The sequence below is a fragment of the Podarcis cretensis genome (genome assembly GCF_951804945.1).
Source record: "Podarcis cretensis genome assembly, chromosome: 8".
In the NCBI taxonomy this organism is placed as follows: Eukaryota; Metazoa; Chordata; class Lepidosauria; order Squamata; family Lacertidae; genus Podarcis; species Podarcis cretensis.
Window position 1 is genome coordinate 66,346,552 of NC_137177.1, and position 16,297 is coordinate 66,362,848.

Sequence of the window (16,297 nt, forward strand, 5' to 3'; positions counted from 1 at the left end):
CCAACAATACCTCCAACACATGCACTGGCAGAGCAGTTCAGGAGAAGAAAGCACACAAAATGACTGCAAGAGGTTGCAAAAGAGACCAGCATACAATTTTTAACACCTCAAGCAACCTGGTGCCGGGATCTTTCCAGCCCCAACATAATACGATTCCAACGTGGTGGAGGAGGAGACTAAGGGGGCAGAGAATCTCTGGTCCCAGTTTCAGAAACCAAGAAGCAGAGAGGTATGTATTATGTTTATTAAGCTATTAATAAAAGTGTAAGGGAAGAACTTTTTTTCCACTGTGACATCAATACCACCCACCAGATTACAATTACAGTTAAGGGGAGATATTGCAATGGCAGGTGCCTGCATGATTTACAGCGGGAGACCCATTCCTAACCTCGCGTCCCAGACACGTACCTATCTTTCTAGTTCATTATGATTATTAATAATTGATACTGGCAAAGTATTGTTTGCAACCTGTAACACAGTCCTTGCTGAAATCCTGGGGCACGTTGACGATCTAAACTTCCACAGGTCCCTGAGGCATCAACAGGAACCTCTGTACATGCAGTGGAACCACCATCACATGGACAAAAGCAGCAGGACCTATATATGAACAGACTGAACCCGTCTTTGGGGCTGAGGTGCCAACTTTTTTGAAAGAGCAAAGCTGTGAGCTACTACTGAGCCCTCACCAGGCTATCAGGACTCTCAGCTCTTCAACCCTGTCCTGTTACCTTGTCAGAAAGTACAATGGAGGCAGATTTTCCTGCCCTGCCTTCCCTGATCCCAGCTTTCCACTCATCCTGTCTAAGGGAAAACAGAGGCCCTTAAAAACAGCTCAAATTAGCATCGCGTCTATTATGGTATAAGCATGAACTCCTCACCCCACTGCAGAAATAATGAGTCGCCTACAGGCTTTTGAACCTCCCTGTGGATTTGGGCCAATTCTACTTCACCACCCTGTGCCCCACAACACCCCAATTTCAGCCATCACTCAAAGCATCTCTTCCTTACCTCGTGGAAGACCACTGCAGGGGGATGTCCCAGCCCAGCTTTAAGGGGCTTTGTGGCACTCCTCCAAGTCTTCCCAAAGAAATGGTGGTAGGTGACATCAAAGAAGGAAAGGCGCAGCTGGAATTCCACTTCCGACATTTCGTCCAACGCTCTCTGCCAGTGGTAGACCAAAGCAAACCATGAGAATGTAAGAAGAACCAAATGGATCAGGCCAGTGGCCCATATAGACCAATATCCTTTTATCACTGTGGCCAACCAGATGCCAATTATGGAATGCCTTCAAGCAGGACCTGAGCACAAGAGCACCCTCCTATCCTGTGGTTTCCAGGGAAACGGGAAGCTGAGCTGGATAAGTCTTTGGTCTAGTTGACAAGGATTCTTATTAAGTTCTTAAAGACGGAGAGTGCAGCACTAGGAAATTCCATTGCCTCTCTCAAGGCATGGGCCCAAAGGAGGTGGCCCTTCCAGCAACATGCAGAATGCAGGTTTCATCTACAAGTTCTCAGATTACAAATGGAATTTGCAGCAAACTGTTAAAAACTTAAAAGGAACCTCCTGGATCAGGCCAATGGCCCATCGAGCCATGCATCCTGTTCTTACAGTGCTGCCTCTGACAATGGAGGCAGAACACAGTTGTCAAGGCCAGTAGCAGTGAACTGATTAGCATGGTCTGTCCATCAGAACGGAGGAGGGCCTATCCTAAGGAGAAAGGGAACTTTTTGCACCTGTTTTAACAAATCTCCTTGCTCTAGTTCAGGGTTTCCCAAACTTGGGTCTCCAGCTGTTTGTGGACTACAATTCCCATCATCCCTAGCTAGCACGACTAGAGGTCAGGGATGATGGGAATTGTGGTCCAAAAACAGCTGGAGACCCAAGTTTGGGAAACACTGCAAAGTTACTTCTTCCCCAACCTGCTATCCTCCCGCCAGCCCCATTTATTACAGTCAATGATCAGGGATGATGGGAGTTGTGATCCAAAATATTTGGAGTGCCCCAGGCTAGATAAGGCTGCCGTAAACTAACTGGTATATGAGATGTGCCTACTCAGAAGGGTAGGATGAACTGAATTTGGTAGAACTTACTCCAAGGTAAGGGACGCGGCTGGCGCTGTGGGTTAAACCACAGAGCCTAGGGCTTGCGAATCAGAAGGTTGGCGGTTCGAATCCCCGCGAGGGGGTGAGCTCCCATTGCTCGGCCCCAGCTCTTGCCAACCTAGCAGTTCGAAAGCATGTCAAAGTGCAAGTAGATAAATAGGTCCCACTCTGGCGGAAAGGTAAGCGGCGTTTCCGTGCGCTGCTCTGGTTCAACAGAAGAGGCTTAGTCATGCTGGCCACATGACCCGGAAGCTGTACGCCAGCTCCCTCGGCCAATAAAGCGAGATGAGCGCCGTGACCCCAGAGTCGTCCCTTTACCCCTTTACCTTTACTCCAAGGTAATGTCCTGGTTCCCGCTAATTAAAGAAATCAATCTCAGGTTAAATTTTCCGCCAAAATTTTTAATGCTCAGATCAGTGTGGTACATAAGCAAAGCAAGGATCAATGGCCCAAGGGGTGTTATGCACAGCATTGATCCAACAAACGGCATGCCCCCTTACGTCCTGTTATAAAGACTGTAGAAGGCAGCACTTCAGCGTGGCAAGCAGGTTATTTCTTTGGACTAGGCAAGCAAATGGGAACACCTTCTAATGGGCTGAGCCTAAACTGTCTGTGTCAGTGCTGGACTCTTCACAACCTATGTAATGTAGGAGGTGTCACCACCAGCTTAGGACCAGACGGGTGGTGTCTCCTGGAAGGCTGGATGAGGGGCAAGCTCCAGCGGTGCCAGGGGCGGAGGAAAAGGCCGGCACAGAAGTTGGTGGAGAAGTGGGCACAGAGCATCTGGGTGACACAGAAGGGGTTCAGGTGGAGCACTAAGGTGACACACCTTTGGGACCCTCCCCTGGGTCTGAGTCCTCATCTGTAGCTTCCCCTCTGGGCTGTTCCTCCATCTCGCACAGCCCAGACGCTACCTGTCATAACCTGCTGGGCCACTCCCCATGGTTGTCAGTAGGTAAACCCTCCAATTCTTCCCCATTCTGGTCTGACCAGGTAAACAAATATAGGTAAACGAATATAGGATAGCAGCTTAATGAATGTTTATAGTTATCCACTTTAAAGAGAACTGGGTGTATAAGTTTTATATAAAAATGCTAACCCACCTTTGCAATATCCCCATGCGGAGTTAAGAGTTTATAGCAAAACTGGCAACGTACACAGAAGAACATAAATTACAAGGGGCATAGGGCTCCATATAGTATGAGATAGCACAGAAGACAGCCATGGGTGTGGGAAGTCACATGCAAAGGGGGGAGCTGAATGTGGTCGAATAGGAACTAGGTTAGGATTAATTTTTTTAAAAAAAAAAAATCTTACAGTAATATGAGAGGGCAGGATAGAGAGGGAACAGCTGGCCAGTATCAGAACCAGAGGGAAAGTAATTAAAGTTAACTGCATCTGATTTTTAAACAAGGCGACGTTCTCACTCTCTGTCAAATAGAAAGCAATTGGCCCCTGGAAGCCTTAGCCACCAGCACATTACACAGCAGCTGCTTAAAGCAGGCTCACGTCCTGAAAACTTGACACAGAGATTTGCATAGTTAAGGCAGCGCTCTTGGGTGATGGTAAGGTCAAGAGCCCACACAGCAGCTCTCTGTGTGAACATGGCACTCAGCGCCGCTTAAATTATTCACGGATTGCTTTTCTCATACAAATTTAAATGGGCATCTAATAATACACTTTTTATTTTCATTTTAAAAATAACATTACAGTCAATGGGTTATACGCAAAGCAGTCTGTGCGTAAGCCTGGGCTTCTCCTTGTGCAATGGGGCTTCACTTTCCTCCCCTCCTCTCTAAAGCACCCTCATGCATCCTCAAAGTCTGCTTCGGGGGGGGGGGTGACGGCAGGGGACTGTGCAGCAGACCATAGCCCTTAGGCCAAAAAAAAAGATTAGCCACCCCATCCATCTTAAATATTTACAAGGTTGGCCAGGGCAGGAGACATGTGCTATTGGTGAAGAAATCCGATTAAGCTGGAGCAAAGTTTTATTTATAAATCATGTTGCTAGTCCTCACAGTTAAGAGAAGGTGCAGCAAGTCACCTTTGTTCCAGGAGGGCAGAGGTTCCCAATTAGCTAAATACAGCAAACACCCGGTTTTTCAGGCTCCCTACTTTAGAAAATTTTAATATCTTTATGGTAGATTTTGTTATGTGAATGAAGCCACAGACCCCCCCCCAGGTGGATTACGTGGACCCTCTGGGGTCTGTGGACCACCAGTTGGGAACCACTGCTTTAGAGCATAAGAGAAGTGCCACCATTTGCATAACATAATGTTGTTTATTACTGTACCTTGTATTTTACATTGTGGTTCTGTTCCTGCTTTTAATGCTGTGTTTTTATTCCTGTCTGTCTCATGCTCTCAGCAGGGAAAGAGTGGTGCATAACAAATAATAACAAGAAGAAGAAGAACTCACCTTGGCCAGGTTTTTAGGTGCTATTAAAGGGAAGTAACTTGCCGTCGATAGTTTAGTTTCATACATGCTGCCCTGGGGAAAGCAGAACCCTCAGACAGCCAGGGAAGCAGGAAGTTTAATGTGGCAACTTTTTATTATTATTAAAAAGGCACAAAGTGATGCACAAGTGTGGGTGACCTGAATTTAGGTTTGGAAAAAACAAGAAACTGTCAGAAACCAAAACTGACAGATTTTTGTCATTCCCTGATCTCCACCAGTGGGAAATGAGCCGGCATGGCAAAAGACAACCACTGCAGAATCTGGAGCCCTGAAGCCATGCACTTCCAACAACCCACTCCAGTCGGAAGACCAGCAGCAGTGTTTAGAGACAGAAACCCTACAAAATGTGCATTAAACACACGTGGCATCTCTTTTGCTTATTGTTTCTTTATCTTACAAAATAATCAGTGAGCAATTTTCCATCCCACCTTGATTTAAAATGGACAGGACCATGGCAGAGGAGGGTCTGAGCACAGGGACTCCTTTTAAGGGCTGGGTCAGACCATGTACATTCAGCGTTGACCCCCGATCCAAAAGAAGGTATTTTAACTCCCAGCTGCCCCTCGTCTCCAATACCATCAGCAAGGCCAGGATTAGAGCAGAGAGACTTTACCAAGTGTGCTATTAAAGATTTAGTCGCTCTGCATTATTTAGCAGGACAGGGCTTTAAACCCCTGAACACTTCAGCCTAGAGAGTGGCAGGTTCACCTTCTCAGGTCTCTGCCTGCAGGTTGGATAAGGTAGATGAGAGCTGAGTCAACCACTTTATACTTTCATAAGGTGGTACGGAAGGGGCTGAACTTGCGCACTTGCCACCCCACACCCCCTTATACATGAAAGAGGCTTGCTTTAGCAGGTGAATCCTACTTATTTTAAGTGAGATGCACTAGCAGCATCACATACTCTGGAGACAGACAGACAGGGTAATGAAGGGGAAATGAGAAAGACAGGGCAAGCTGGCCAGATCACATTCTGCCATTACAATGAGAAATCAGTGACAGGGTGGGGAAGTAGATTCTATGGTATGTATGCCAAATTAGGTACATATAGATAGATATAGATATAGATAGACTGCACCTGCAGCAGCAAAACCAGACGCCTTCATCTGCTCCACCTGCAATAAAACATGTCCCTCCCGTATTGGTCTCTACACCCAAGCAGGCGCTGTAACTCTCCAATGGTTTGACTTTACCCCTAAAGGCACACTCTTCCATTGTCTCCTGAGACAGACAGATGCCATTGTTGTTGTTGCTGCTGGTGCTGTTGCTACTGCTAAAAAACCCCAGGAAGGGCCGAAACTCCCCACTGGTGTGCACATATGTATACACCCACATGCACACAAATGATTACACCAAACAGCAGCACCAGTTAAAAATATAAACTGCAGTGGAAGGATGTTTGGCTATCTGAGCACATCTATTTCTTTCTCTGCCAGAACACATGCTTGGGATAGTTCCGATGCCAGACCCTACCCACAGATCCCAAGGTTCCCAGTTCAAGTCCCTGATGTCATCATCTACACTGCAAACTTCTTTTTTAAAAAGACCTTTTTCCCCCACCAACAACTTGATGTTGGTGATGGTTACCACTTATAGACACTGATGCTAGTGGGGAATTATCTTTGTGACAGTGGAAGAATCATAGATTCACTTCGGTGGGGTGGTGTCCTCCATGAGCATTTCATCTAAATGTTATTGTATTGACCCTTGTCATAGTCAGATCACCCCTGTTGAGATTTAGGTTTTCTGCAGAGGTGGGGGATCTATTAGGATGGTCTGCCCTCAGAGGCTGATGGATCTAATGGGTTTCCAGACAGCTCTGGGGGGCTTTCTGGCTCATATGACTGGCATGCCTATCAAAGTCCCAGGGTTATGGGTTTGTTTTTGTTTTATTATGCATTTTGTATTCTCATGTTGTATTTTTCTGTTGTGAACAACCCAAGGATCTTCGGATGACAGGCAGTTTACAATTTAATAAATAATAATTATATTAATAATAATCTCAGCTGTGAGGCGATGCCCCAAATGTCCCTGCACAGACATACTTTTTCTTTTAAAAACAACAACGCTGGTCTTCAAGGGGAGGCGTATCTTACCAGCTTCAATGCATCTCCCTCCACAGACTTCAGGATGAACTGAAACGCTGTTGATTCCCTGGGTGGAGAGTGCCGTCTCCTCTGGTTGTGTGGAGGGACCGTCAAGTTTTGTACAAAGATCCTTTGCCACTCCCCCATCCTGCTGCCTGAAATGCTGGCACCGTTTTCACCTCAGCCACAGAGACTTCTGCCTTTCAAAGGGAAACAAAAAACAAAAAGGGAATCTGACTCAAGAAAAGTTTTGGGTCCACCCTCCCATTACACATGTGTCTTCCTGTGCTATGAAGGTGCATTTGGCAAGGTCCAATAACCCCTTCAAAGCTTTTGCTAGTTCCAGTTTACAAACTCTTGCCTGAAGGTAATACTTACCTCACCGCTGTTCCCTACCTCTTGACATCTGCCGCTTGAAGCAGCTGCCTCACTATCTACTGACAGAGATGGCCGTGCATAGGAGCCCACGCTCCACACTTCCTGCCTATGCATTTTCTTCCAGTTTCCAGAAGAAGTAATTGCAACATGGCAGAATGTAAGAAAAGCCTGCCGGATCATGCCAATGGTCCATCTAATCCAGCATCCTGTTTCTCACATGCTGGCTGGGGCTGGTGGCAGCTGTAGTCCAAAATATCTGGACAGTACCAGGTTGGCAAAGGCTGCTCCATCACTTCAGACTACAGGGGTGTTTGCGTGTGGAATAGGGAATTGTGCTCCTCTAGCACTTCAGGAATATAGGCCAAATCTTTCTTCCTACTGTAGCAGTTTACTAAATGTAAAGCGGTTGGCGTTAACCCCCCCCCCCCTTATCTAAAACAAATGTCTAATTCTATTTTACATACAAATAAAGTGGCTCAGAAGCATTAGGTTCCACAAATCTATGCAAGTGTCTGGATTTCGAACAGCCAAAGGTTATTTTTTTTGGTGGGATGTTGTTTTCCTTTAGACCATGGAACACTTTCTTATTGTAGACCATGCATTCTTTTCTTCTCGGTATGTTTTTTTACTGACTAGGTAAATTGCAGAGCTGAATCCTATACTTTTTATTAACAGTAGTGATAACCAATACTACTACTTCTGTTGTTTGTTTTTCCTGAAGCATGTCTGCTGCTATTAAAACTTGATAAGAAATATATGAAAACCAAACGTGCAGAAGCATCCAGGAATGTGATTTCCAACTCCATCACTGTCATTTGTAAACAGAATTCTATATGTATCATAACTGTTTGTGCATTTTCTTTTTACACTGACAACCCTGGGAATTTTGTATTGTAAAGGGCAGTAAAAAAAGGAGGGGGAAGGGGGTAATCTAAAATAAACATTGCCACCTGATTTCACACAATGTATAGGAAGATTTTACCAGGAAGGAGGTGGGTGCGTGTGTAAACAGAGCAGTGACAGTGAAAAACACAGGCTTGCTGGGCAAATGCAGGGCTAGGGCATCCAGAAATCCTCTCGCTTTCCAGCTGAGGAGTCTAAGGATGACTCACTGCCAAATTAGCCCTGCCTGGAGACGATGCCAGATAAGTCATTCAAGGGCAGGCAGCTGACCTGCCACCGGGAAAACCAGCACTGTGAACATTCATAGATGACATGCTGGGGTTTCTAGAGCTCGTCTGTACAGATGAAATAAGCCTGCAGCTCCAGCTCAGGTGGAAGGGGGCACCTTCACATCCTCTTCTTGCTGCCCTTTCTATAGCTTTCTTTTCCCTCCTCTGCCTTCCTCATTGTCAGAGATTTCCCTCTTCCAAGCACCCCTCCTGCCCTAGTTTGGGAATAGGGAGGCACACAAACACACACACCTTGCCAAAGCCCCAAGATGTGGGGTCAGTCTTGTGACTGCATAGATAAAATCAACATTAGTCTTATGTATGCAGGCACTGTAAGCCAAAGCCAGGCTGTATGTATGCAATGCAGGCCTAGGCCCCATCACTTCAATGAGGACAGGAATCATCTGTACGTAAATAACTTCCTTGGGATGCAAGGTGGGTGGGCAGTGAAGGTCTGCCTCGGATCAAGGTTGAAGTGCTACCAATTTGGGGGGGGGGGCATTTTTGACGGGCAGAGGAATCAGCAAAGAAACAGGACAGGTAAATGTGAGAGTAAGCCCCACTACAAGGAATGTCAAGAACAAGGCCTCCCAGCATCATAGCGGCTGACCAGACGTCTCAAAGGGAAACCAGCAAGCAAGATCCAAGCACAAGAGCACTCTCCCTCTTGGAACCTTGGTACGTGAAGGAGCACCCTTCGGCAATACTTTCTGCCCCAAGCCCTGCAGTCAACTGAGAGGCCCCTGGCCATAATACTTATGACCTGTACCATGCGCAAGACAGCAATGTGAGACAAGGCATTTTTGGTGGTGGCACCCAATTTACAGCTCGCTCCCGAGAGATTGTCCTCTGCATTAGCTTTCTTCAAGACCAAATCAATTTTCTATTCATCTAGGCCTTTGTTTTTTAAGCCAATGTTCCTTCTGAAGTTGGAGCAGTCTATTTAGGCGCTCTCCAGACTGCTATTTTATTACAGGTGTATTCTACAACATATTCTCGACCCAACAATAAAGAATTAGGGGTGGATTTAATCTACTTTGGTTTGTTCTGCGATGATTCCCCAATGCCACATTATTGCTATGCAGAGGGACTATTGCAAACCAAAAGCGGGACAAAAATAAACCAGAGCATTTGTGGTATTGAGCATGCACAGATTGAAATGAAGCAGTGTGACTGCCCCAAAACGTTTATAGGGACAAAGGGAACTGAAAGCAGGAATGTGTATGACTGCCCAAATAGCATCATGAACATAAATCATAATGAATGTGCAGTAAAAAGAAAATCTGGAGGGGCTCTTAGTGTTGTTGATTTGTGTTTTTCATTTTAGGCTGATTTTCTTGTATATATGTTTATATTACATTGTATATTCTGTGCTGTCAGCCACCTTGTGCTTGGAGGAAGGGTTGGAGGAAACTGTGCAATAAATTAAATGGCAAGCAAGCTTTTTGAGTTCTACAGAACTGCAAATCATCATGACACTATGGGCAAGTCATAACATAGGGAAAAAAATAATAATAATACACTAGCTGAAGGGAATCCCACTCTTGTTCTTCCCTGCCTGAGAAAAAAGCATGAACACTTTAATAATAATAATACTGTTGCAGTCTTAACAGCATCTGAAGGGTATTGAGTTCCACATCCTTAATGTATGCCACAGTCTGAACATAACAGTAAACTATGGTTTGACTTAACCAGGAAGGGAGGGAGGGAAGTGGAGAATGTAAAATCTCAGGCAGTCACTGTGGTTATATATATAAAATTAGGTGGTATGTCTTCACTGTACCAATCAGTGTGCAAATATTACCTTTTAAAGTTAAGTACAGTGCTACCTCTGGATGCGAACGGGATCCGTTCTGGAGCCCCATTCGCATCCAGAAGCTAACGCAACCCGCATCCGTGTAATTGCGCGTGCAGCGATTCACCGATTCTGCACATGTCATTTTGACCGTCTGCGCATGCGTGAGCGGCGAAACCCGGAAGTAACGCAGCTTGCAACCCGAAAATACTTATCCTGAAGCTACTTCAACCCGAGGTATGACTGTAGTAACCTAGCCAAGCTCCCATTTCCTCCCACACATCCTTATTATTATGTTCAACAGATCTGAACTGAAGAGGTACCATTCAAAAATCAATAAAACCAAGTTTTTGGAACACTAATATTTATTTTTTAAAAAACTTTCCTTTGTGCTCTTGTGGCAAACAGCACTTGTGGGAAATAGTATAATAAAACCAGCACAAGGTTTGGCACAAAAAGACTCCTCCACAACTAATCAGTACAGTTTTATTACATTTAAAGGTAAAGGTAAAGGTACCCCTGCCCATACGGGCCAGTCTTGACAGACTCTGGGGTTGTGCGCCCATCTCACTTAAGAGGCCAGGGGCCAGCGCTGTCCGGAGACACTTCCAGGTCACGTGGCCAGCGTGACATCGCTGCTCTGGCGAGCCAGAGCCACACACGGAAACGCCGTTTACCTTCCCGCTGGTAAGCGGTCCCTATTTATCTACTTGCACCCGGAGGTGCTTTCGAACTGCTAGGTTGGCAGGCGCTGGGACCGAGCAGTGGGAGCGCACCCCGCCGCAGGGATTCGAACCGCCGACCTTTCGATCGGCAAGTCCTAGGTGCTGAGGCTTTAACCCACAGCGCCACCTGCGTCCCTTTTATTACATTTATACACTGCCAAAAATGAAAAACAGAGCACTCCCTTCACATTATGAAACTTTTTGGTTAGCATAAGCTATATATAAATTGCCTTCTCTATAAATGGTTACCTGGGTTAGGAACTTGTCTTATTTTGATGTACTGCCTTAACTTTATCTTATTGGCCAGGGTGGGCTATTTTCTTTTAACTTTGTACGATAGTATAGGGCAGGGGTTTTCAACCAGTGTCCCATGGCACCCTGGTTTTCAACCAGTGTCCCATGGCACCCCAGGTGCCTTGAAGGATGGTCAAGGGTGCCATGGGCAACACCAGCCTCCGTCCCTCTTTCCTCCCTCCTCGGATACCCTTTTGCATCTCTGCCTCCCAAAGGCTTGCGCAGCTGTTTGTTGCAGAAGCCTTGGCTACGAGCTCCCAGTGCCAATGGTGCCTCTTGGGCTTGCCAGGGGGTGCCAGCTGCCAGGAACCGAGGCTGCCTCGGAGTATGCAAGCAAGTGGGTGACTGAGGGAGCCCAGACGGCCGGCCCGCCAGCCCTTGCTGTTGGGAACGGGTAGGCAAGTGGGAGGCCGGGCAGGCAGGCAGGCAGGCAGCATGTTGGCCTTCCTTGCACATGCTGTGGGCGACGCCTGCCTGGGAGGTGAGTGCCCGGCGCAGAAGGGGAGCCTTTCCGTCATGCAGGCCGAGCGGCGGCCGCTGCTGCCTCCCAAGTTAAGGAGCTGGCTTCATGTTCATCTTTGGTCAATCTCTGTCGGGCTGCTTAAGGCTGGGGGCATCTTTTTCCCAGGCCCCTGTGGAGAGGCAGGAGGCACTTCTCTTTGGAGTGGTGGAGGCTGCTGCCCAGAGGACTCCCAAGGAGGGGAGGAGAGGAGGCTGAGGGAAACGTCCATCCATAAGGGAAGGTGTTCAAAAAAGGGGCAAAGGGCTGCCGGATCTGCAGGCCAAGGGGTCATTCGCGGAGCCATGGACTCAAAATTTAAGGTTGCAAACCACTGTTATAGTATATGGCGATAATTTAATAATAATAATGTGGGGTGTTCCATGGAAATTATCAAATTATTTCAGCAGTTTGTCTGTGAAGGTTCTTGAGGGCACTGGTGTGTGATTAAAAAACAAACAAACCACCTTATATATCTACAGCATATAAAATGTCAAGAGAGGCCAAGTTGCAGGGAGAGGAGCCAGTGGAACCTTCTAGAACCTAGCGGAAGAATAAGGGAGGGGTAGAGGCAGTTGGCGCCACAGTTCGCGAGTTGGGGGGGGGGTGTGTGAAGGGAATCTGCTAGCCAATCAGCGGGCTCCTCTGTTTTTCCCCAATGGGAAACTTGCAAATCAAAGTGCACCCCTAAAGCTATACGAGGAAGGGGAAGCCGGACAGCCAATCAGCGTGCTGCTTTTCATCGCCTCTCTCAATGGGACGGGGTGCTCGCCCCACTTTCCCCCACCTCCCGTTACCTGCCGCTTTCATGCTCTCCTTCTTTGGGCGCGCAGCCGCCGCCATCTTGTCCGGGCCGAACCACTCGCCTATTAGTTGGAGGGGGACAGAGCAACCATTCGTCACCAGGGGCCTAACGTTGCCTTTCGCCACTGCCCATCGACCAGTATCGTTCCATCTCCGTATAGGGTTTAATTTCCACTGCCTGTCGTCCCGCCCTCCCTCTCTTTGTCTCCTTGCGTTCCTCTTCCGCCACCTACCCTCCCCACCGAACTTTGCTAAATGGCACGGCCCGAGCCGGCGTGGCGGCCGTTGTAGTAGCATAGGCGTTGCCGCGGCAACGGAGAAAAGGGGCGAGGCCTTAAGCGGGCAGGAAGCCGCACGCGCGGGGGAAAAAGAAAATTCAAATTTTAGCTGCACTATATAGCTTAAGAGAATGGAAGCACAAATTACTCTTATCCTGTCCCTGCTCCTGTGCAATTTAGCAACAATTATACAGCCGGAGAAGCAGCCAATTTTACAATTGGAAGCTTTAATTAATTTAATTAAACAGCCGGAGAAGCAGCCAATTTTACAATTGGAAGCTTTATTCCTTTTCTCACCTTCCTCCAGCTATTTTAAAAACTGGTGCAATTTCCCTTAATTCCAATATTATGTATTTATCCCATTTATACGTGTATCTCAGACTTTCAGCAAAGAAGCTAAAGGAGACATGCAAAGTTAACCTGTGCCACGGTCCTTTTCCCCTCACAACAACCCTGTGAGGTAGGCAAGGCTGAGAGGTTGTGAGGCCTATCGTTGCCCACTGAGCTTTGGGCCTAAGAAGGGAAATAGGAAGCTGTCTTATACCAAGTCAGACCAATGGTTTATTGCCCACGCTCGGTATTGTCCAGAGTTGCAAACTAGATAAGTGTCCTCTACCTGGGAGAGGCAAGATTTAAATTGGGGGCTTAGTCTCTTCACCCACATGCTACACCAGTACTATTCAGTTGTGGCCCTTTATTGGAGGGTCTATTTAGCTGTCATAGCTCAACACTGTTATCTTCCATTAATATATACTGAATCATTTTAAAGCGCAACATCACCAGCATTCATCACCATGCACTTCATACTGCAACCTGCTGGGGCGCGGATTGCCTTTGTAAAGTGCTGTGTGTATTGGCAGGAGTGTGCAGACGTGCAACAATCATCACCACATCTTGTAGAAGTGAATCACTTACGTTTCTTAGGTGATTCTCTGTGAATCAATGTTTATTTCAGTTCCTAAACACTCTTCCAGTTTATTTCCTTACAATTTATACACCTATTGACAAAATAAACTTCAAAGCAGTTTACAAATGTAGGGTGAGTCCTGATTATGGGAATATGGGGAAGAGAATATCCTTTTCCTACACTTCATAATCCAAACATTTGCTCAGCAACAAACTAGGACAGAGGCGGGTAACCTGCAGCCCATTAAGTGTTTCTGGTCTACCGCTCCTTTCTTATCTGACTGTTGCCCATGCTGATGGAAATAGTCCAGCATTGTGCTGAAGCTTTTTTTAACTCATTGAAACTGAGAAAATAAGATAGAAAAGCTTCAGTTACTAGTTTTCTGTGTGCTTGGCTGTCGTTAAAGATGCAGAGGTTAAGTGCAAATTAAATACAGTGACACCACTCTTCATGAGCTTCCCAGAGAACAGGATACCGGATGACTGGGCCTTCTGCACTGAAATACCTACCTTATGGTGAACTCAGGTTTCCATATCAGTTAAAGGAAGATATGTGAAAAAGACAATCCAGAAGGCCCGTAGGAGTGTATGCAGAAGTAAGTCCCAATGTGCTCAATGGGGTTTGTTCTCAGAAAGTGGGCAATAAAACTGCAGATGACCCTATGCATGTATAATTATTTATTATGTAGTGCTCAGTGAGTCTAATTTCCAGGAAAGTGCATAGAATTGCAGCCCAATCCTTCTGGTAAGTGTAGATAGGAACTCCCACTGTGTTCAGGGGAGCTTACTCCCAGGGAGCAATTACAGTTCATCAAGAAGCTTTAACTCTCTTCATTTGGCCTGAATAGAGACAATGGCTTCCTTTCAAACTAGATATGTTAATTAAAAGCACACACAAGTTACCTAATTACTTTATCATTACCCATACACACACATTTAGGTTGCTACATTTTAACTCTTATTTAATCTACCCTATCTGTATTTTCTTTCATTTCCATGATCATGTGCATCTAAGGATTATGCTTCAAACACCTAGTTCACAAAAGCTTACACTACCATAAGATTTGTTAGCCTTTAAGGTTTCACTAAACTCTCTGCTAATTTCATTGCAATAGACTAATGTAACTACCCCTCTCTAGTCATTTTGCACAAGATTCCAAGCCAATCTTCTGCCTGTTTACATGTAAGGATGTGTTCCACTGTGCCATAGGTGCCAACTCTCTGAGGCCCTGAGTGCCTGAGCATGCACAAAATTCTCCATGAAGAATTGTGGGCAACCACAAATTTTGGTGCCAGGGCTATGCACACTGCATGACACCCTTGGCCCCAGGCACCCATGGTCGCAGGGCCAAGCTGGCACTCATGCACCGTGCTGCTCAGTTGCGCTTGCTCCTAGGTAAGTGTACACAGGATTGCAGAGGGAGAGATCTGCTGGATCAGACTTAATGCCTGTCTAGTCTTCCATCTGTTCCCCTTGCAGTGTCCAACCAGATGCCCCTGAGGTGTCTGTACACATGCCCATTTTCATGTCTCTAAGATTTGTTATTCAGTGGCATAGTGCTTCTGGACTGCAGGTTTCATAGACAGACCTCTGTCTGTAACGTTGTGTAATGCAGGGTGTAATGCAGCATGGTGCTCCAGATGTCATTGGGCCCCAACTCCCATCAGCTCCAGCCAGCATGGTGAATAGTCAGTGATGATGAAAGGGTAAGATATGGAGGTCCACCAGTCCCACACTAAAACTATAGAGTCAGTAGCCTTCACCACATCTCATGGTGCTGAATACCACAGGTTAACCTGTGCAATGTGTTCGACCCACGGCATGTTTACTTGAAAGCCTTGCATTGAAATTCTTGCGTTACAGGGTGTTGGACTAGATGGCCCTTGGGTCTCTTCCAACTCTGCTATTCTGATTCTACAATTCTGAAACTCCCACTTAGAGAAGTGGGGGCTTACCCCCAAGATAAACGTCACAGGACCACAGCAGGGCACAAACGCAGCATCCCCAGGGAAAGATGCTCCAGGCGGAGGAGGGATGCTGCAAGCCAGGGCACCACCTAAGTACCAAATGGGTACCCAACCCCGGGGAAAGATGCTGATGCGGAGGGGATGCAGGCGAGGCGCCTGGCTTTGGTTGCGCAGCCTGCCGGTTACCAGGAGGCGCTTCCCAGCCAGCCAATCGCCGCCGCGCGGGGCCCCGGTGATTTGCATGCGACCGATTGACGTCGCCCGGGGGCCAATGAGGAGCTCCGGGGGCGAGTTCCTCTTCCACGAGGACGAAGATGGTGTAAGCTGGCGGAGGTGCCTTTGCTGCTGCTGAGCTGCTGCTGCTGTTGTTCTTGCAGGTGCGGGGGACTCAACGGGCGGGTGCATTGGGGGGGTCTATGCACGGTGAGGGGGGAGGCTGTTTGCAATTGTGGAGAGGAAGGGGGGCGCTGTTAATGCTTTGCAGTGGAGTCTGTCCGGGAACGATCATTTTGTGCTTCTGGTTTAGTGGAGGCACAGGCGCCCTTGACAGGAAGTTGAGGGTGCTTGGGATTTAGGGTGCCACACAAAGAAGCTATTTAGCTGATGCTTCTTTTTCCTAGTGCGATCAGCGAGTTCTTCTGTGATCCCCTGCTTTGCTTTCTGGCTGTTAGACTTCCAGATCTGTAAATGCTGCAGGCTGGCAGCACGGTCATTGTTTGCGCGTGTTGTGATCCGCTCCTGAGATCTGTCACCTTCTCCCAAACGCCAGCTGCAGTGCCTCAGCACAGTGTCAGCCGGAGGTAATAAAACAGAGAGGAGGGTGGGATCCAGAG

The 16,297-nt window shown here is 47.0% G+C and overlaps 2 protein-coding genes across 6 annotated transcripts in view; one reads left to right on the top strand and one right to left on the bottom strand.

Moving 5' to 3' along the window:
- The window catches only part of NPHP4 (nephrocystin 4), a 96,436-nt gene extending 83,900 nt beyond the window's left edge, over positions 1-12,536 (bottom strand). Inside the window, exons 1-3 of one of the 2 annotated variants that reach the window (XM_079986756.1) lie at positions 12,306-12,536; positions 6,655-6,841; positions 1,009-1,161 (exon numbers count right to left, since the gene is read on the bottom strand). In XM_079986756.1, the coding sequence (XP_079842882.1) occupies positions 1,009-1,161; positions 6,655-6,792 (291 nt within the window). In that variant the 5' untranslated portion in view covers positions 6,793-6,841; positions 12,306-12,536. Of the gene's footprint in view, positions 1-1,008; positions 1,162-6,654; positions 6,846-12,305 lie in introns of both variants that reach the window. The other variant, XM_079986755.1, reaches the window with a different exon arrangement.
- A 3,214-nt stretch (positions 12,537-15,750) lies between these two features.
- The window catches only part of KCNAB2 (potassium voltage-gated channel subfamily A regulatory beta subunit 2), a 104,942-nt gene continuing 104,395 nt past the window's right edge, over positions 15,751-16,297 (top strand). For all 4 annotated transcript variants that reach the window (XM_079987141.1, XM_079987145.1, XM_079987144.1 and 1 more), the window contains exon 1: positions 15,751-15,841. The gene's annotated coding sequence lies outside the window, so the exon portion shown is untranslated. The remainder of the gene's footprint in view (positions 15,842-16,297) is intronic.